The sequence below is a fragment of the Acomys russatus genome, chromosome 17 (assembly GCF_903995435.1).
Source record: "Acomys russatus chromosome 17, mAcoRus1.1, whole genome shotgun sequence".
In the NCBI taxonomy this organism is placed as follows: domain Eukaryota; kingdom Metazoa; phylum Chordata; class Mammalia; order Rodentia; family Muridae; genus Acomys; species Acomys russatus.
In genome coordinates this window covers 57,523,179-57,545,853 of record NC_067153.1, presented here as the reverse complement: position 1 = coordinate 57,545,853, position 22,675 = coordinate 57,523,179, and the positions used below count along the sequence as shown (strand labels likewise).

The 22,675-nt window shown below is 41.0% G+C and overlaps 1 protein-coding gene across 1 annotated transcript in view; it reads left to right on the top strand.

Moving 5' to 3' along the window:
- The window catches only part of Nell2 (neural EGFL like 2), a 295,382-nt gene that overhangs the window by 41,731 nt on the left and 230,976 nt on the right, over window positions 1-22,675 (top strand). The window contains exon 4 of the mRNA XM_051160259.1: window positions 9,807-9,957. Coding sequence (XP_051016216.1) covers window positions 9,807-9,957 — 151 coding nt within the window. The remainder of the gene's footprint in view (window positions 1-9,806; window positions 9,958-22,675) is intronic.

Below are 22,675 nucleotides of genomic sequence, written 5' to 3'. Positions count from 1 at the left end.
CCGCGAGCTTTTTATCCAAGTTTTAAAACTCAAACCACAGAGAGAAGGGCAGGAAAGCACTCAGTGTTCTGAATGTTCTGAGCAGGTCAGCTTATGACTGGGTCAGCACTGGTAGAGCATTGAGGGAAAGCAGCATGGTGCTCACTCTGCCTTCTAGAAGGCGAGTCTGGGCGTTCACTTAGGAGCCATTTTATTTTCTGGAATCTTACAGAGTCCCTAAGAATATTCAAATCACTCTGACCACTTGAGGGTGGATTTTTTGTTGTTTGTTTGTTTGTTGTTACTTGATAACAGTGCAGCTCCCCTTTTGTTCCTTTCTTCTCGAAACATGCTTATCTCACAAAGGACCATGTTCCGTATTAATTTAGGCTATCTATCTGATCTCACCCATTCTTTAGCGTTCTCTCTCTCTCTGTATGTGGTGTGGTGTGTGTTATGTGCTGTGTTTGAGTGTGTGTATAAAACATTCTTGTAAATTTTTGTATGTATCACATGTTGTATTTGTAAGCGTTCTGTAGATGGAACAGAACTGATAGAAAAAATATATATTGAAAGAGGATTTAAGATTTATTAGACTGACTTACAAATGAGAGTCATAGTCCCTCCATGTCTGTCTCACACCTGAGAGGCCGGTGGGAATGCACTATTTGTCCAGTCTGTGGGCTATGCACTTTAGCAGTGAGGACCTGAGAGCTGCTAATCCTCAATCGATACTGGCAAACCTAAGACTCTAGCTCTGACATCAGTGATGGCACCATCATCATCATCATCATGATCAGCCGCAACAGCAGCAGGGTAGATGAGCTCTCCAGGGATAGTGAAGGCTGAGAGCAGAAAGGCTGATTTCTTTCCTCCACGTCCCTCTCTTTGGGCCTCCATCAGAAGGTTCTGCCCTCATGTAGGGTGCGTTTCCCACACCAATAAGGCTATCCTCCACCAGAATCATTAGCTTTGGCATCTTAGCACATCTAGGGACCCCAGAGGAGAGAGAATGCAATCGAGAAATTGCCTCGATCAGATTGCCATGGGCACATCTGTGGAGGCATTTTCTTGACTAATGTGGGAGGGCCCATCTGGTTATAGTAATGAGCTCCCTGTGCTGGTGATCCTGAGAAGAATTCTTTTTCCAAAAGGGAAGGACAGGATCATGACAAACACACCTTTCAACACAAAAATCATACCCCAAATGGGAAAACAGCAGGTCCTGCAGTGCCAGTAGCCAGCATCTGGAACTTGTTGATATAGTTTGTGAATCAATATATAAACACATATCGGTCCAGTTCTCCTTTCAAGGAAAATGTGTGAAGATGTGTACTTCCCAAAATTCTAGCAACTATAAAGATTTCTCTCCTCCAGTGTCCTTCATAGTTGTCCCATAAAGAGACTCTAATGCTGCAGATGCCCTCTTTCAGTGCCCGCATGGTGTGCAGAACCATCAGTAAACCTGGCTTCAGTCTTCCTCAGTCAGCCAGTTATAAGGTACTCTTTGAGGCCCAATAACCCAGTCGCTAAGCCTTGCCTCCCACTTAACTCTCCCTCTCTCTTTTTAAACTGATTCAACCCTAGGCTTGCACTTCTGTTGGCAGATGTTCCTTGGTCCTTGGAATCTCCTGCGTTCTTGGGTCTCCATTGCAACTACAGCCTCCCCTTTACAGCTTCATGCAGTGGCCTCTCAGGACCTTGTCAAAGAATCCAGCACATTGCTGCCCTCGTTGGTTTTTGTTTGGTTTTCTTTTCAATCTTGGCACAAGATTGTATGATCCTCTCAGTCTTGTAAATTCATATATGCACAACCAACACAGTGTGATAATGACGTCAAAGCCCAGTACCAGTTAGTTGTGTGTAGCCTGGCCCCCACTGGATCACAGCCACATGAGATTCTGGGTTTCTTCAAGGCTGACTCTGGGAAAACACTTCCCTAGGTGATCATATTGGAGCAAGGACACCTGTTTCAGTTAGGGTTTCCATTGCTGTGAAGAGGCATCATGACCACAGCAACTCTTACAAAGGAAAACATTTAACTGGGGCTGGCTGACAGTTTCAAAGGTTTAGTCCATTATCATCATGTGGGGAAACATGGCCGAGTGCAGGCAGACATGATGCTGGAGGAGGAGCTGAGCAGGCAGCACGAAGAGACTGTGTGCCACACTGGGCATAGCTTGAGCACATAAGACCTAAAAGCTCAGCCCCCAGTGACACACTTCCTCCAAGGACACAAGTCCTCCAATAAGGCTATACCTTCTAATAGTGCCATTCTCTATGGGTCAAGTATTCCAAAATGTGAGTATAGGTGTGGGGGCATACCTATTCAAACCACCACAAGGCTCTTAAGTGGAAGTCTCGGGTTATGTTTCCTCTTATCAAATAAATAGAATTTTCATAAGTTATAGCCGCTGATAAGGAGGGTCTGGTCCTCATGTTGTCTTTGTATTGTCTCATGCATTTCTTTAATGGTGCCATAATCTCTTTAGTAATCATACCTGCTTTTGAGCTGCCCTGTCAGTTCAAATAATGGACTAATCTCTTTCATAATCACAGGTGCTTTTGAACTGTCTCATCTGTAACTTGAAACTTATGCTCTTTCCCTCACCATGTTGTACATTTTTTTCTTATATCTGTCTGTTCTTTTTTTTCTTTCTCTCATTCTAGACTTGGATGAGGTTGGGAACGGTAATTGATACAGTAGTGAAATGAGATCTTGTCTTAAAATTTCTTTCACTGAACAAATTTGTCTTTTACTTTAAAATTCAGCCATACTAAAAGACTCAGGGCCACAGACAGATCTTTTCTGAATATTACATGAAGTGTCTCTAGACAATTACTCAATAGAATTTTTGTTCCCTTCTGAAGCTACATGAGCCAGGCCTCCACTGGCCCCATTTTTCTCAGCATTCTGCTCCTCTGACCTTTCATCGCACTAACCCATTAGTCTCTGCTTACAGCAGTCTAGAGATTTCTAGGCTGAAGTTTCAAAGTCTTCCATCAAGCCAGATATTCAGGTCCATCACAGCAACAGCCATTTCTTATAGCAGTTGTCTGTGTTGGTGACTTAGCTCACTTCTGGGCACAGACATCAAACAAGAAGCGACTTCAGGGAGGAAAGGTTTGCTTTGGCTCACAGTTCAAGGGATACAAGCCATGGTGAAGAAGGCATGGTGTAGCAGAAGAGGCTTCCTCAGTCAGGAGGCAGAGAAGGAAGAGTGCTGGCATTCTGCTCTCTTTCCTTTTCTGTGTAAATTAGAGCTCAGCTCATGAACTGGTACCACACACACTTAGGATGACTCTTCTCACCCCAGCCCAATGTATAAACTCCTCATTGTCATGCTTAGCAATTTGTCTCCTGGATGATTCTGTCCTGGTCAAGCTGACAATTAGTCTTAATCATTGCCCATGCCTTTCAGGACCACGGATAGAGATGCATTGCCATGCAGTATTATTCCATTTCTTTCCTTTTTGTTCATCTAGCAATCCTCTCGTGAAGCCTCCTATACCATGGGTCACTATTTCTTCCCAAACACAAACTTAACTGCCTAAAGATATAAAAATACTTCATTTTACAAATGGAAAATTGTACTCACTGCTGCCAAAGGCCAGTCAATGATAGGATTTAGCATTACTTTAGGGGACCCATTTTTACAAAAAAATAAATAAATAAATAATAATAATAATAATAATAAGTATGCAGCAAATATGTGTATAGTCTGTAAGACCTAAAATGTTTACTATTTGGGCTTATATAGAAAATTTGTTGATTGTTACTTTAAAGAATGATACCCCAGTGAAATGTCTAAGTGAGTCATAGATTTGAGGAGATGCATTATTTAGGGAATAGGCTAAGCTCTTCCAGAAAATGCATTTTTTACATAAGGGAGAAATTTATTTATCTCTCATATAACAATTCAGAGTCAATAGGTAATCCGGGGCTGATGGCAGTTCTTCTGCCTGAGATTTTCCTAAGATCAAGGTTGGGTCAGTATTCTACTGCAAACATTCCTGTCTTTATTGAAGTTGACAGTTTTTCATCAATAGAAAGGAAGAAGGGTGTTGTCAGTCTCCTTCTAGATTGTGGCACCTGTTCCTTTTACACACATTCCAGTGGGAAGAATTTAAACCACCTGGACACTTAAGCTGCAAAGAATAATAGGGAATAATGTAGTTTCTAAGGAGTAGCCATGTGCCCACAGAAGTTGATGATTTTATTCGTAGAGAGAGGGAGAGTTGTTTCTATCGGAGGACAATTAGGAGTCAGGCACAGTGATGCAAACAGCCCAGTGTTGAAATAGTACTCACCTTCATTTGCAGAGTTCTCAACAGGAAACTATGTAGCATGCATTTTGCTCGTACTAAGTGTTGAGTAAACGTTTCTTGAATCAATGAAAGTTGGCAGAAAATTGAAGGTGACGCTTAATCTAGGAATGGTTACTAGAGGAAAAATCTGGCTGAAATGGGACCAGTCCAGGCTTGGTGGGTGTTATTGTGTTTGAGATGTACAATATTAGCCTATAGGTTCAGCTGTTTGGATACTTGATGTTGTTTTATTGGTGCCACTATCCTGGGAAGCTGTGAAACCTTTGGAAGATGGGGTCCAACTAGAGGAAGTTGGTTTGTACTTCTCATTCTGTTTCTGCTTTCTGTTCCACAGAGCTGTAGGTTTTATCATGCAAAGTCAGGAAGCAAAGTAAACCCTCCCCCATTACATTAATGGTGTCTGGTATTCTGTCTCGGAGATGAGAAAAATAACAGAGATGGGTGGGAGTAGATTGACTAGATGGCTTCTAGCAGTGTGAATGAGGAAGGAAGTTTAGATAGTGTGTGTGTTTTGTACTTTAGTCAGGGATAATTGCAACATCTAAATAGTGAGTTTGGTTTAGAAAATCTCATTGTGGTGGGAAAAGTTTAAGAGGATAATATGATGGGGTTGGAGATAGGATGAGAGGAGGGGGTGGGAGTTGGGGTGGGGCACAGTGTTGGAGCAGTCCATTAGTACCTCCTTTTACAGACCCAGCCTTCTGAGATCTTAGCAGGATGCACCCGTTCCAAAGGGATGGTGAGACAAAGGATTTGGCCAGAACATGACAGAGCATCAGAGTATCAGTTGAGCAGTTGAGTGCGGGGCACAGTGCAGGGGTTGCTCTGGAGATGGTAGCAGAAGTTGGCTCTGGAGTCTGACCCAGTGTGCTAGATTTGGCAGGTGATTTTCCTGAGAGGATGAACAAATTTCCAGAGTCCTTACTGAACTCCTATTGTTGCTTCTGAGAGGCAACACTTCTTTGTAAATCTACTGCTTTTCATTTCTTTCTTTCTTTCTTTCTTTCTTTCTTTCTTTCTTTCTTTCTTTCTTTCTTTCTTTCTTTCTTTCTTTATTTATTTTTGAGACAAGGTTTCTGTGTGTAGCCCTGGCTGTCCTAGACCAGGCTGGTCTCGAACTTACAGTGATCCACCTGCCCTTGCCTCCTGAGTGCTGGGGTTAAAGGTGTGTGCTACCACACCTGGCTTCCTGTTTTCCTCTTTGGCATTGTGATTCCTCTGGCTCAGAAACTCAGAGGAGCAGAAAAAGGAGCTGGGGAAACAAGGGTGGAAACCCACAGATTCTATGGTTCAGAATGTCTGGGTTGAGGAGCTGAGTACAATGTATTTCTTGTCGTTTGGTGCTTAATAATGTTGTTTGCTTTCCAAAAGTGAAAACAATCAGGACAGAAAAATGAAATTGAATTTAAATAGGGTGGCTAATCATGATAAGTGAGACTTTGGTGTCTTGTTACTCTGAAATAATTTGATTATTATAATTAAGGAAGAAATATAGAAGAAGAATAAACTCTTCAAATTGATGTCTTAGGTCAAACTGACTGAATAAGAGTAAGATAAAATCGTGCCTTTCAGCATTTCACCTCTGCATAATGGCCGGGGCATTGTGTGCTCTCTCTTTGGCTACTCAGCAAAGATTTTGTTAGAATCTGTTTGTGTAACACACAGTTTCACAATAAATAACCTCACGCTGTATGCATGAAAGACCACTTCATAGCTCTCTATCCATTATGTTTATTTATTAAGAAGTATTAATAAAAATTTAATGGTCTATTATAGAAATCCTGTAAATATTGTATTTCTTTTAAAAAAAAAAACAATCTTTCTGCTAGTGCCAACAAAATTGTTGTCTATGTGTGGATAGAAATATATGGCATCATTCAAAGAAACATAATTTTTGAGGATTTATAAAATGTAACGGTAAGGCAAACCATGGCTGTTAGCATCAAACCAAATTAAAACAGATAAAACGAGGGACCTGTAAGATTTCACAGTAGGTGAATGCGATGGTCCTGGCAGCCAGAAGTCATGCAAAGGGAGAGAGAGAGAGAGAGAGAGAGAGAGAGAGAGAGAGAGAGAGAGAGAGAGAGAGAGAGAGGCGCAGAGAGAGAGACAGAGACAGAGAGAGACAGAGAGAGACAGAGAACCCATTTTATAAAGCTGTCCTGCAACTCCCACATGCGTGCTGTGGCATGCACATGCCTTCACACACGCACACATGCAGGCATGCATGCATGTGCATATGCTCATATAGACTCCATAGTGACACAAAATTAATAACAATTAAAAATAAAACAATAGAATAAAATGATATTTATTGCATATAAAATTTTAATATTTTACGCTTGAATTCTAGAGACATTTTATTTTGGGTCCCTGATATTCTGACTACATTTTGTTGTATTTTATGAGTGAAAATTTCGGTTTGTGGATCAAATGATTATTTTAAGGTCAACCAGTCAGCTGTTGGATCTGGGCAGCAAACCTGACCCTTGTTTTTGTTTGTTTGGCACCTTAAATCTCGTGCTTCTGACTCATCATGTGCATTAAGTTGTGGTGTCAGTAGGCATGGTCAGTCCCACGAACTGCTGTAAACCAATCCCAGAGAATCCAGCAACTTTTAATGCACAACTATTAAAAGCTTTTTCTAAGGAGCATATTGTTTTTAAATTTTAATTCACACCACAATAGTTTAGATCAGGGTATAGAGCTAAGAAGACCTATAGAGGAATCAGGTTGCAGTTTGGAAAAGTCCAGTTAATTCAGAGATCACGAGAAATTTATTTATCTGGACAGTATGCTTTTGTAGAAGTTAACTTAAATTGAGGAATTGCACAGCCCCTGGAGTGTGCGTCACTGTGGCGCTGTGAGGCTCTGTTGTGTGACCAGAGGAAGCACCTTGTGCTGAGTTGAGTCCTGGTTCTGCCACTTGCGTTATGCGGGTTGGTTCCTATATGTGGCCAGAATTGTTTCTGATAGTTCCAAATGCAATGAAGTGCCGGAAGTAGTGGCTTTGGGGACAGCTGCGATGGGACCGCCAATCAGTTTGGGTTTTCTTTAATCTGTAGTTTATTATGAAACAGAGACAAGAACCCCACACACTACAGAGGCTCTGAGGGTTAAATGGGATTACTTATGTTTAAAGGCATTGCAAACTACATGCAGTGTTAACCAAATTGTTAAATTTGCCTTTTAAAACCATCACCATTCTTTTGCCTTTATAGTTTACAGTATGAATGGTTGAAAGGAAAGTAAAAGCCATGGGCAGTAACTGTAATAATAGTCTCAGGCTAGTCTGTTTCTTTGTAATCTGAATTTAAGTGACAATAGTGTATAGCTAATGTCTGAAAAATACTAAACTGGTGAGTTTTGAAGCATCAGCCAGCTATTCTGTATCTGGGAGTAGATGGTATTTATAATTGAATTTGCACGTGGCATTTTTGTTGTCACGTTAGTGGGAAAATTAATTTAAGTTTTTACACATTGCAGTAAGTGCAGGCTCATTAGATTCATGGTGACAATTGATGTGCTACTTTTTTAATTGGAAAACAAGAATAATGCTTACTCATGTTTTGTCATTGAGAGATAGATAAATCTCTTCCTTAACCTTTCTGTTGACACAGTGAAAATGTTTGAGAGTTTCCACATTCTGACATTAAGTTATCTGAAAAAGAAAGTGAGACAACATTATGACTTATAATAGCTACAAGAAAGTACTTCAAATAAATTTAACAGGAGAAATGAAAGGCCTTGACATGAAAACTAAAGACTATTTTTATAAGATTTGAAGGTGACACCTTTAAAAGAAATGGAAAGATATCCTGCATTTGCAGATATTAATAATTAAAATGTCCCCACCACTCCAAATGACCAATGGATTCTATGCAATCCTAACAAAATTCCAATGCCCTTTTTTCAAAGAACTAGAGAAAACATCCTAAAATATGTAGGTATACTAACAATTTCTATGGATTCAATGTGCCGTCTATTGTTCATATATTTCTAGTGTAAATGGATTTATCTCTGTAATGGAGCAGCAAGTTCATGTGGTTACTGAACAGTGAGTGGGGCTGGAGATTCTTTATTCTTGTGGCTGCTTGTTTGCTCTGGTGGGCAAATTCTTCTTGCAGAGGCATAACTGAGAAAGAATATATATTATTAAGGCATGTTACAAATAAATCATGTATGTATACACAGTTAAGTGACTACCACAATCATACTAACTTACTCATCCCCCCATGTAGTTGCCGTTTTTTGTACACAATGAGAAAGTTTGTGATCTATTCTCAAACTGTATGAAATAGGGTATTATTAATAATATTCACTAAAGTGCACATCAAAGCTCTAGGATGCACTCATCCTATAAAGATACAATTTGAAGCCTTAGCCAGTATCGCCTCATTTTCTGTCTTCTCATCCATCAGTCTACTAGCTGCATCTCTAAACTGAATATTGAGTCTGTCCTACACGAGTCTGTCATGATATTACTGCAATAAGCATCATGTCTTCCAGGTTTGCCATTGTTTAAAATAACTGCCGCTTGGTTACCCTGGACATAGACTCCCCTCCAGAAGCCATCCTTCCTGTTGAAACTACTTTCCTTTGTCTGTTTTCACGTAGAAAAGATGAGAATGATTTGGTCACAAACAGGCTGCGTTACTGGCTCCCATTGGTCCTCCACACATAGTGAAAGAGCTGCATGCTTATGTGATCAGATGCTTGAGTGATAGGGCTTTCCTGACCACCCAGCCCACGGCTATCTCTATCCCATTTCTCCCATGTCTTGTCTGTTCTGAGTTAGGAGCTGAATGCTAAGCCATATGAAACTGCAGAATAAAGTTTCTCTTTTCTTGGGCAAACTTGTTAGACTGAGCTTTTTCTAAGCCCATGGAGGAGGGGTGGAATTAAGTTCTGTGTATTTCTCTCAACAAATATGGTGAGAAAAATCGATCTTCCTGTTTCCTCCACTGCACAGAAGGCTGAGAGTGACTAATTTTACTGATCTTTTCAAGAATCTATTTATAGCAAACCTTCTGGCTAAAGATACCACTCAAGAGAGGCACGCAGATTCAAATTCAGTTTTCTCCCAGGAGGTGGCAGAAAATATACCTGGCTCTACAGCGGTCGGTCGCTTTGGTTGTGTTGTAGGACCCACCTCTCTTTGTGGTTGTTACTGATATAGCCATGGGAATAGGCTGGAGAAACTACACCGAGAGAGAAGTTGGGAGCACTCACTTTTCTGGGAGGGTTCTTTGACTTTTTTCCCCCTCAAAGACAGCATGTTTTGGAAACAGATTCCTGAAACACATTTATTAATTCATATGATTTTGTGGTGCCCTGTGTTTTATACAGCAGAAGGTCTTATTAGGAGTATTTATCAAGAGAGTCTAAAATTTGGTATTTGTAAATTATTCCTTGATAAAACTTTTTAGAAAGGCGTTGTTTGTAAATCCAAGCTCTAGTGTATTCTTAATGTGTGTTTATTATTTATTTAATTTTAGATTCCCCCAGAAGCATCAAAGCATCTGCTGCTACCGCTGAGCGATTTTTCCAGAAGCTGAGAAATAACCACGAGCTCACAATTTTGGTGACACTGAAACAGATCCACTTAAATTCAGGAGTCATTCTGTCCATCCACCACTTGGATCACAGGTTGGCAAAGTGCTCAGGCTCTGGTGTGTGTGTGTGTGTGTGTGTGTGGTGTGTTTGCCTCACTACAGAAAAGAGTAGTTACTGACCACGTGTATGGACTGGACCTAAGCCCTTGACACAGATGCAGCCAATGTGCAGCTCAGGTTTCATGTGGGAGCAGGGCTATCTCTAACATGGACTGTGTTGCCAGCTTTTTGACCACTCCCCACTGGGGGGACTGCCCAGCCAGGCCACAGAGGAAGAGGAAGTGCTCACATGCTCAGTCCTGATGCAGCTTCATGAACTGGAGTGGATGGGAAAGGGGGCTCCCATTTTCTAAGGAATAGGGGAGGGGGATGGAAGAGAGGGAGGGGGTGGGACTGGGAGGAGAAGAAGGATAGGGCTGTGACCAGGAAGTAAAGTGAATCTCTCTCTCTCTCTCTCTCTCTCTCTCTCTCTCTCTCTCTCTCTCTCTCTCTCTCTCTCTCTCTCACACACACACACACACACACACACACACACACACACACACACACGGGGGCTTGTATAACACAAGGCTGCTATAAGAGATACAGGAGGGACTTTAAAGCACATGGTTTTACATATTATGCAGAACAGCAGGCAGGCAGAGTTCTGCCTAAAAGGAAAGGAGCCTATTGCATCTCAGCATGTTGGGAGGACACAAAAGTCTACTTCTACGACACATTTGTCAATTTCGATATTCTGGCAGGGCTATCTTCCTCAATGCTAAACATAAACATTTTTCTTCATTTCCGATTATTACCCACAGAAGCACTGCACTTTTCTCCCTTGGGAAAGTGGCTGTAGAATTTAGAATTTCCCCGTGAGCCACAGCCCTTACAGCTGTGTTCACAAGTGTAGGTTGAAATGTTTATGAGCATTTTCCACCTTCTGCCATGTGTGAAAGGATCACTAGGAGAGCTGGCAGAAATGAACAGGGAAGAGATGCACCCACATGCTTAACACGTGTAGCAAGCGATGCACATATACTGAATAGCTCAGAATAACACAAATATTATTAATTGTGTTATTAATTATTAATAACAACCTGAAAACAACAGCTCTGACAATGGAAGTGTCTGTGCATTCATATTTTGATGCTTAGCCCAATTATTTGTTATTTATGAATCAGAAAGTCACATGGCTATCTCCGTCTTCAGTAGCTTATCTGTAAAGGGGGAATAATAATGACAGCTTCTTCTTAGACCATGGCGAAAAATAAAGTTTATAAACCCAATGTTTTAGATATGTAATAGTGTTAATGATCTTGCTCAGATTTTGGAATAAAAATTTTATTTGGTTCTTCTTATTTGAGAATAGGCATTCTGAAATGTTTCAAATTGTTTCTAGATACTAAAGGCCAAACTTAACCAAACGTAGAAGAAAAACAGAGCGCAGGGAGACTTAGAGGGAAGCTCTTCAGCGTATGTGCTCTTAGGGTTGGAGGTCTTCCTGCTTTCCATCCTTAGCACCAAAGGATAACTTCTAGGCTGGCTTTCACCAGCGTCTGCTCTGTGGGAAATTCTTAAAACTTCTAGGGCAGAATGGGAAAAGGGTCAGAGAAGCCCCATCTTCACACAGTTACTAGAGCTTTCCTCTTGCCACAGACTTCTTCTCAGGTACCCAGGATGAGGGCAGCCCCGTGCCTGTGGCACTGGGCCTCTGCCCATGTCATCACGATTCACACAAAACAAAGGGAGATATAATCCTAAGGAGAACAGGCTGGTCATTTGTTCATGCTGCAAATGTTTCTCCTTGATGATCTCACAGTTTCGCTGTGAAGACATGGAACTCGCCCAGCATTCTTTGAGGTGTCATCATTTATATATGGTGGCCACTTCTCTCTTCCTTCCTTCCCCCTCTGCCCTGTGCTCACCAGCTCTGACTGCTCCATCATCGTGTTGAGTTCTGCATGGTCACTGTTTCTGGGATTCCTGTATTAATTCTGTAAGTTGTTTGCTTATTCATCTTATGTGTGTCTATAACACAGACAAATTTAGTCAAACAAACACCATATTTGTGATACAGCATATCCTTCCATAATGTAAAAACAAATTTATTTTTAAGGCATTAATTCTCAGTGAGATGACAACTATGAAAGAATTACAGTCAGCCTGTGGGTGCTTCCTGAGTTCATGTGCCCTCAGTAGTCAGTGGAGGTTAAGAATAGAGCCCTGGAGACAGACTGCATGTCTCATCGCTTTACCCCTCGCGGCCCCTCTTTGCACTTAGTGTCCTCATCTGTAAATCCATACAAAGCCTTGAAAATGTTAGTGAAAACATCTATAGACGCGCTGTAATCGCACAATATCAACACTTTCATGCTCATTTCATTGATGAGACAAACACACATCAGAAGTGCTATTACGTTCCGAAGAGCTTGTGGGAAGAGCCTTGCGCCCATTCTGCCGCACAGGCTCATGCCTGGCCATGCTTGGTCATGTGTGGCCATGCCTGGTCACATATGGTCATGCCTGGTGTGTTACATGACTGCTGGGAATCCACACTCACGTTCTCCTGTTTGCACACCAAGCATTCTTACCTACCAAGCCATCTCCCAGGCCCGGTCTCTCTAATTCTCCACATGTTTAGCTTTATATGTTCGTGGACACATGTTTAGCCATTTCCTACTTTTACAAACAATTATGGTATTTGTGTGGATGAATCCACAAGACCAGATAAAACAATGTGACTGTGCAGATATGCAGAAGAAGAAGCTCAGCTAAATAGTCAAAGGGATCCCACCATTGTTAATGTTTGACAACAGATGTTTTTCTGATGCCCTTTTCATATCTATAGTGATGGCCCCAGCAAATAAGGTTGGGAGCTTCGTGCCATGTAGTGGCTTCTTGCCACAGTTGACTGCAGAAAAATCAAAGCTAACTGCATATGGTGGAGGTTGAAGGTCTTTGAAAACAGTTTTGGAATCCCAGGGTGTGTGTAATGTGTGGGACAGTTATGCATGACCAAGATTTTCTGTTGACTATGCCAGGAGCTCCTGCCATGTGACACATTGCTTCTCCATGTAAGTCGCTTTTCTTTCTGTAACTCTGCCACTGCTAGCTGCCAACGACTGGTGTAAACTCAATTCTCGTTTTCTTGTTCATTGTATTAAGGGCTTTTCTAGCACCTGCAGGAAGTTCATAGAGCTTATTGCGCATGAGGCTGTGTGAGTTTGGGTCACTTTCTCTGAACATACCAGTTAGAAAGCTAAGGGGCAAGAATTTGTGATTCTAGACACCTGAGGATAAAGTGTCTATGAGGAACAAATACTAAACCAGCGGAATAATTAGTAGAGCTGCTGCTGTTAGGCTGCCCCTGTCCCCACCAAGGCTCTCTTCCTCTGGTTGCTGTCAGAGGAAGCTGGTTGCTGTCAAGGAAGTAGGGAGAGGGCAGGCATGGTGGAGACTGTGCAGATGCTGGCTCCGCTCTGGGCATGCAGACTGAAGCGGCAGTCGGAGAGTGCACGTATGCACAGGGCTGGCCTACTCTTCCTCTCAACTTGTCCAAGACAAGTCCGGCATCCACGAAGCTATGCCTGTCCTTTATAGTCCCCTCCATCTCTTCTCACGTTAGCTTCCAGGGTACAGTTAGTCTCTCTCTCTTTGATGTTCTGATGTAGAACACCTCTGATGGTTGTTTGCATGCGTTGTGTGTATATGCTCATGTTAATTCCACACGATACACTGAATAGCACTTATTGTTATTGATTACAATTATAGAAAATACTGAAACATTTTAAAACTTAAATTTAAATCACACATCTTTAGATTGATAGTATATTCCATAGTTCAAATCATTAAAGACCTAAGAGGACATAATGTGAACAAAATACCACCACTCATGTTCCTAGCCAGCCAGTGTCATCCTTGGGAAGCCAAAGAGATTTTATATATACATACATACACACATATGTATATGTATATTTGTGTGTGTAAGTATATGTATGTGTATATGCAGGTGTACACAGGGCCTGTGCAGGGCAGAGGACAGCTTGTAGGAGTTGGTTCTCTCCTCCTACCATGTAGGTTCTGAGCCCCAGTCTCAGGTTGCCAAGCTTGGTAGTCAGCACGTTCACTCACTGAGCCGTCTCACTGCCCGATGGAAGGCATTTTACAGAGACGAATGCAATAAAAAATGAAGTTCATTTCCTTAGCAGTGTGTTGGAGCTGGCACACACGTTGGCTGGTAAGAGCTGGAACATCATAAGCTGGTGGTATTAATTTGGTAGATTGTGACACAGAAATCAGTAAAATATAGAAGTCAAATGTGACAAACAGCCTTTAAAATACATATTTTCGACAAGCTTTAGCTTTTGATATTTTTCACGTGCTGACACCTGTGCACAAAGGGACGCTCGAAAGAAGGCTGTGAAACAAGAAGAAGAGGGTGACAAAGAGGTCACAAGGTTTGTGGAGGGTCACAGCACACAGTTGGCTTGAACGTAGAAGGGTGACTAGTTGGGGGAGAAAGAGGACACTGGGAGAGGGGTGGGGTGGGATAGGGATGATGGAAAAGAAAAACAAAAACGAAACATGCATGGAACCCCCATAATGAAGCTTGTCGTTGGGTGGGCTAAAAGCAGCCACAACAACCATTTCACAACCTCTACACAGATAATTGAAGCAACGTATTTGTTCTAGTCTCTGGAGCACACAAAAACCAGTACCAAACATTTGCCAGCACAATGCTGCCTGCCACCTTGGTACCTGGGGGAAAAAACCTGCCATGTAGCTTCCTAATCCTTTTTCTAAATTTGTTTGTGTGAAATTTTACATGATTGGCAACAAATTTCTGCTAAATAGTAAGGTCATCACTATCAAAGATTATATATTGTTATATGTTAAATATGAAAATTCCATTCCATATATCATGTTATCAGACAGTTAGATACTAAATAAATACTAGATAGATGAAGAAACGAGGGAAAGGTAGACAGGATGAACTGTAACCAGGGATCATAAAATCATCACTGCTCCCATCTGGTTGGACAGTGGGACTGAAACACTGCTCGGGCCTCTGTGGATGCACAGTGCCCACCCAATCCTGAAACATCATTAGCTCTAGCGTGAGTGGTCCAATCTAACAGGTAACCACTGCCTCAAAACAGCAGCGAGACAAGTGCACTGAGAGTGACAACCCCTGTAATAAGCTTTTCCACAACTGGAAACCTAATCACACAACTTGGTTGGTTTGGACATAAGAGTCTGATGGGCTGAGATTCTGGAGAATCCGAAGGCAGCTAAGAGAAACCATCAAGAGCATCTTAGAATGGGAGGCAGATGAAAGTCAACCATAGTGTGTAAACAGCGTCAGACAACAGCCTGATTATAAAACTACAAGGTCCTCCCTGGCGCTGTGCCAGTGAGCTATGAGGAAGGGCTCATTTGCCCATCTATCTGACAATATTAGCTTCAGATGTTGCTGTTCAAATAGGGGCTGCCATTAAAAATTAAATCACAGGTTTACGTGAGCATCATGTAAGAAGACTATTGGCTCAGGTTTTCCTGAGTATGCATAACCATCACCACCCCCCATAAACAACGGACAGATCTGTGCGCCTGTCTGAAAGAATGAAGACACGTGGGACAGTCAGCACAGTCCCCTCTGCGCTTCATGTTCCTGAGGACTGTGCTTCAAAGAGAAAGAAAAGAAAACAGGTCAAGAATTTTAAGATTCCACTAATGATTTCTTCGCTAACTAGGGAAGAAGAGTACACAAAATAGTAAAAGCTTGCTGAAAAAGCAAAAATAGATTTGCCAGTAAAAATAAACGAGGATTTCTCTGCCATTTCCAAAGGCCTCTGTTCCCTTCTTTTGTGTTTCCCAAATCTAGTTTCTTTCAGATAAACACAGTTCCCTTTACAGATGTGGTATAATTACCTGGCCTATCCTCTCTGTAGCTTATAAGAGTTCTTTCTTTTTGGAGATAGTCTTGGAATTTACATAAATTGGTTCTCATGAAGTTATTAGCATTTTGCTGATATTTAAGTGTTATTTATACTTCTAGCTTTGAATGCTCTATGAATAGCATAGACAGAGAGAATTTGTGGCAATAGTTTTGCAGATAAATATAAAAATATCTTGTAGTTTGCCATCATTTTCTGAATTAATCAACTTGAGGTGAAAAGGAATTTTCTACTCCTTTAATATTAATTATTATACATTCTGGGAGCGTAAGAATGCATTTGCATCTGAGGTTGATAAAATGTACTTGTGTTTGTCATGCAGTAAGCCATTTTTCTTTTGTGACATAAGTGCGTACGAATTAGACTTGATGGCAATGTTTGCTTCGCTTAATGGTTTTGAACTAAAAGATGGCTTTGTTTATTGTGGCTGAAATAAACAGGCTGGCATAAAAGCTACTGCACCCTTCGTTCTTTGGCTGCATGTTAATAACATTAAAGATAATAGGATTTATACATGAAAATTTCAATCTCCAAATTCTACATGATTTAAATCCCTTTACTCAAATCTCGTCCTCCCTATAATAGTGTTTCTATATAATTATTTATCTCTGACAAATTGCACTTCTAAAGTGCACTGTATGCCTCCTCTATTCCTAGGTGGCTCTCATGCATCTTCTAATGTTCGCATACATGCGTGTTACGGAACAGCATGGGAGGTTCATCAGAGAAACAGACTCAGTGTGGGACTCTGTAAACTCTCAGTCCCAAGTTTGCACGTAGGTAAACTGAGGGAATGGACGTCATGTTCTACTGTGTATAGGTAATCTCAGGGGGCACAATCTCCCCCTGCACTGAAGAAGGAAGAGAAGGATCGCATGGCTACTGCTGTTGTGACTGTTTACTACACATCCTGCTCTGCCTCCCCAGACAGGGATGGGTCCAGGGCTCCTTCCTGTTCTGAGCAAGTTCAGTGTTAAAGGCTCCGAATACATCAGACTCTGGTGAGCCCCTCCTCCCTTCTCTTTTGCTGTACCTTCACTGCAGATCATGGAGGACCAGTGCTATGGCTGTTGGCTAGGTGATCTTCTGAGGAACAAAGCATCCAGTCAGTCTGCTACTTGCTCTGAGAGTATTTAGTTCTTCTGCTTTGCTAAGGACACACAACTTCATGATTTCCTCTATTTTTAAAAAATGTTTCCAGGGATAAATTCAGAGGTCTGTCTGACCCTCTTTCCCTTGAAGTTATGAGCTTGCTGTGTCTCAGGGCCGTGTTCACAGGAAGCTTCTCATGAAGAGATTTGACATTGTTGATGTACAATTCCTCATGTGGAAGGGAAGGCTAGGGAAGAGGGAATCTATCACATGTATGATGTTTTGAATATAATATTCTTTTGTGTGTGTGTGTATGTGTTTTTGTTTTTCGAGACAGGGTTTCTCTGTGTAGCCTTGGCTGTCCTGGACTCACTTTGTAGACTAGGCTGGCCTCGAACTCACAGTGATCCACCTGCCTCTGCCTCCCGAGTGCTGGGATTAAAGGCGTGCGCCACCACGCCCGGCTTAATATAATATTCTTTGGGCAGAGACATTTGTTACTTTTCCTCGTGGGTGATGTCTTGTGATTAAAGGTGGTGTTGTTAATATTTGGAAATTACCTGGAAACTTCATTTTTCCTTAAGAATACTCTGATATCCTGTATATTACTTATTTATGTTTGTTTAATTTAGGTAATTTTTCTTACTGTGAGGTCAGGTACCTTTAAACCTACCTAGACTTCACACTAATATTGGTAAGAAATGAAAATATAGTTTTTTTTCCTTCGGAGAATGATAACTAATTAACCGGGTGCTTGTCATTGGAAACTCCTTCTTTTCATCTAAAATGAAATCTTATGTTAATGTTAAAAGTCAATCTTGGTTTTGTTTTCCATGTTCTTAATTAGCTAAGTATATCAGCAAGATACTTACATATGCAACCATCTTCTTATTGTAAACACAGCTTTTATTGTACATATTTTCTAAATATAGATGGAAAAACCCATTGTCCACACATATTGTGTTGTGCTCCTGGGTCATAGTCAAAGCAGATAATATTCAGTGTTTGATGGGCATGAAATGTTTCAAAACAACAAAGTGACAGGTTAGGGTGGAGCCTGGTCCTACCCAAGGAGAAGGGCCATTCCTTCAAGCAGTACTTATTTATGTGCTTCTAAATTCTACCGTTTGGTGGTGTATATAATTTTCCATACACTTACCCACTTTCTTCAATTTTGGCATAAAATTGGTTTTATTGATGAGTGAAAATATTTTTTTCAGCTATTTCACATGTCTGTCTGTGAATTGCCTGTGTAGTCATTGCTCAATTTTCTTCCCGGCTAGTGCTTTAAGCTCCTCGTGTTACAGATGTTGGCTTGTTATCATTTATAGTTTAAAAATGCTTATGGTTTTTTGTCTACTACATTTCTTAATTGAAATGCAGTTGAATCGATAATTTTTAGTCTCCAAATTAGGTTGGTATTGTGCTAATGACGCAGAGGAGGAAGAATACTGTTCACCTCAAAAAGAAAGACAAAGGCATTAGGAACAAGAAAAACAGGAAATCGTTAAAACTGTTGTATAGGAAATTTGTGGTGTAATACATGTAAAATAGAGCAGGTTTGCCCTGGTCTGCAGCAGTTGTTTGAAATAAGAACCAGATGATGAACATTGTTCTTGTGGTAGCGTACTGTAACTAGCCACACAGGAAAGAGTTATCCCAAGTCTGCGTATGTGTGGTTAATAGTGTGTGTAGCATCAGTGAACATAGTGGCATTTGGTGTTTATGGATCATTGGATTAGAAACTGGAAGGAGGATTGCAGCCCTTACACATTTTAACCTTTACGTTAATCTGCAAAGCCACGTGCAGCGAACATCCTGTCTCAGTGTTCTTTAGTCCTGTTGATTACAAGTTGATTCTTTGAACTTTGATAGCAATATAGACAGAAGAGGCAGGTGGTCCCAGCACCGTTTGTCCAACAGTCCAATCTTTTCTCACAGACATGCACTGACATATTGGGCCTCTATGAGGACTGAGGGCTGCTTCTGGGCCATATACTTTTGTTCTGGAATCGAATCCTTTGGTTGACTTGTTCCCCTGGCTGTAACTTCAGAAGAGTTGGTGTTCTATGCTTCATGTCTTCTTCTTCTTCCTCTTATGGACCAGCTTTTGCTGTCTGCAATATAATCTTGGTATAAAATTTAAATTAAAATGTGCTATTTCCTTTTCATAGTACCAGCCTTCTTACCCAGGGGCATGGCTTGTCCTTTGATCTTTTACATTATATGATCTATTCTTATAAGAGCACCCACATGCTTTATTTAGATACATTTCTAGGATTCTTTATAAGTTGACTGCTAGTCAATTAGGATCTTGATTTTGTATGATATTTTCTAATTTGAGAAGGAGTTATCAATTGCTATAATGCTAGAAAATCCTATTTTAGTTATGTGTTAAAGTGACTTTACTCACAGCCTTTAAGGAAAAATAATGTTGGAAGTTTCGGATTTAATGTAGAGTATACCAACATTTGAAAAGTATTGTCAAAATTTATTCTACTTTACTTAATCTGTGACGTGAACATGGGCATTTCAGGAGCCTTTCCCAAGATGAACGCTAACGGGCCATTACAATGTACCTTAGTTCTTCGGCAAAGTCTTCTGACATGAAGACTAAACTACTCAAATAGGTTTTATGCCTCTGATTAGATCATTAAAATGATTTTATAAATCACTCACTAACATTTGTAGAAATCTTTCTACCACACATTAACCAAGGAAATAGAGTGCATTTCATTTAGAACACTGTTTCTCACCTTGTAGTCGTGACCCCTTTTAGGATTGAATGACCCTTTTACAGGGGTCACGTATCAGATATCCTGCATATCGGGTATGTACAGTCTGCTTCTGTACATTATTACAGTTACGAATTAGTAACAAAATAATTTTATGGTTGTGGGTAACCACAACATGAGGGTGTTCAGGGGCCACAGCATTAGGAAGGTTGAGAACCACTGATTTAGAACATTTCCCCCTGTAGTTTAGTGTATTCCTTTTAAAACATCCAGGTGAAATGTTATTTTGTCGTCTCTATTGACAACGAGGTTAATGCTGTCTGCATTGCTTAAGAAATTGTATCTTCCTTGATTTTGTGGGCACTTGAATTTCATTGATTTTTTTTTAAAGCGAGAGTCTTATATTTTCTCTTGCTGTTGAAGCCATGTATCGATTTGTTTTATCACAGCTGAAGGTGAATTAAAGCCATTCATAGTTTGCTTTTTTTTTTTTTTTTTTTTTTTTGCCATTGACTTTTATCCTTTGATCAGTTTGAAAGACGAATATGTGACATCATACTTCCTTTATTCCTTACTTTTTAGTTTTTTTTTTTAAAATTGTAGTCAGAGGAGGTACAGGCTGAGGGTAGTGAGTGGTCCACAGGACACACAAATTGCTGAATGTTTCATTCTCTCTAGTTAGTAAAATGTCCCATTCAACACCAGAACAGACGTTGACATGTGTTTTGAACAACTGTAAGGAAATGATTTCTTTTGCAATTGTTTTAAGTTTAAACGACTTAAGTTTCACCTTGTGGTCCTTTACTGACTCCTCCCATCTGGAGCCATTCCATTCTTCCCATGACCTGGTAGCCTTTGCGGCCTTACAAACATAGGCTCTCTATCGTCCTCCTGCAGGGTCATCATACATGCCAAACCAGGATAGCGATGCAAATGCAGGCCACACACTCCCTGCAGGACTCCCATGGCAAAGCCTGCCACGCCTTAGTTTAGCACTCCTCTACTGAGGCTCATGGCATCACTATCTGCTCATGGGTGGTGTTGACCTTCCTCCCCTGAGCACATTGACGAGCCCATAGGTTTGCCACCATTTTTTCTCTTTGGTTAGTATTCTATGGGGGTTACTTTGCAGTTTTATTGCCAAAATATGTTCCTCATCAAACCTTCACTTACTTTCCTTAAACGTCTTCTATTTCCATTGTAATAGATATTTTGTTTTTTACTGATGTGAGTAACATAAAAGTATTAAATCTAATACTTGTAGTCAAACTTGAAGAAAATGTATTTATACAAAATACATTCCGAAACACACAGATCTAGCTGGTTTCACTTTCATTTTAAAATGGATATTTGGATTCTCTAAATATATCATTGAAAAAGTAACTGTTGTATCCTTCCTTATTGCAGTGTATTCCCATGCAGTGGTGAATGGAGTCTGTTCTTGGCTTTTCATTTCTAACACTTTAAGTGCATGCTTTTCTTCATTTCAAAAATTAAAGCTGCTTGTTTATTTTCCATTAGCCAGTACTTTAAAAAAGAACTAGCACAGAATCTTCTAATCCTCTAGAATTGTGGATTTCAGGCTGTATTGAAAGACCTCCTATCTATCACATTAGGGAAATGTGCTTATTTGTTAAGCTCTTAATTTCTAAGTAGGTCTCACAATATAGAGTGACAGGAACTCCTAAGTATGACAGCTTGTAAGCATGCCTGGTGATGCAACCAGAGATGTGGCAAAGCCCGCATTTAGAACTGCTTACCTCCTTAATTCTGTTCTGGAGAATGAAGGGTGGGCGCTTCTTTAAGGGCCTGCATGGAGCCTTCTTTCCTCCTTGTTTGGCCTGCTGTAGTGCCTGCCAAGTTGGTAGGTAACCCGGATTTGGTAGATAAATGGCTGAGAAAGTGTGGTGGTAGCTGCTGGTTTCTTAAGGACATCGGATATTTCTCTGCCTGAAAGCCTGAGCTGTATTAGGCTTCTCCAGTGTTGGACAGTTTTATAACCACCTTCCCATGAATTCATCTCATTGAATGTTCATTATAACTTAGCAGTGGGTAGAATTTCTATCCTTGTTCACAGAGAAGGAAATGTTCTTTGAGAGATGGTGTCTCAGTTGGGAATTTACAGTAGAACTGGAACCAGCATTTGCCCAGGATGCTCAGCATCACTGCCTCTCCTCCCACTCACTGTCTGAACAGCTTCCCTTTCTGCCCATTTTAGAACAGGGTCCTGACCTCTCCACTCTCTTCAAAAGCAGGACTGAATGCTTTTCACTGCTTCTGAAGACATTGGAAGTGTATTTTTCTCCTATAACATTACATGACCTATTTAATTCCATGCAGTTATCAATATGCTCTACACAGTAGGGAAGATATTTTGTATTTAATTTTTCTAATTGCTTATTCACAAAACATATATGCTCAAAACTTAAAAATGATCTCTCTTTCTCTCTCTGTCTCTGTCTCTGTCTCTCTGTCTCTGTCTCTGTCTCTCTCCCTCCCTCCTTCCCTCCCTCCCTCCCTCCCCTCCCCCTCCCCCCCCCCCCCCCCCCCCCCCCTCTCTCTCTCTCTCTCTCTCTCTCTCTCTGTCTCCTTTTCTCTCTGGTATTTCTGTGTCACATAGAACCTAGGGCCAGGCTATTTTTCTGTTGTGAAGCTGAGGATGCCCTGTGCCCATTTCAGTTGCTTGGGAACTCTTAGCTAATACCGCGGCAAGCAGAAGGAGGGCACTCAGTGAGTGTCCTGGGATATCTGTTGCCTTCTACTCTGACTCTTAGCCTGAACCTTAGGTGGAGTGATGGTGGCCCCTGGAGCATATCACAAGGCAGTGCTCCAGTGTTGACAGTGTCTTCTCCCCAGTGACTGTCCCTTTCCACAGTTCTCCCAGGATGCCTTTGGAGCTTGCCTGTGTGCCAGAGCTTTTCATCCACTAGAGTTTCAGAATATGTTTTCTGCAAAGCTGCTGAGGAGTCCTTACCACCAGTGT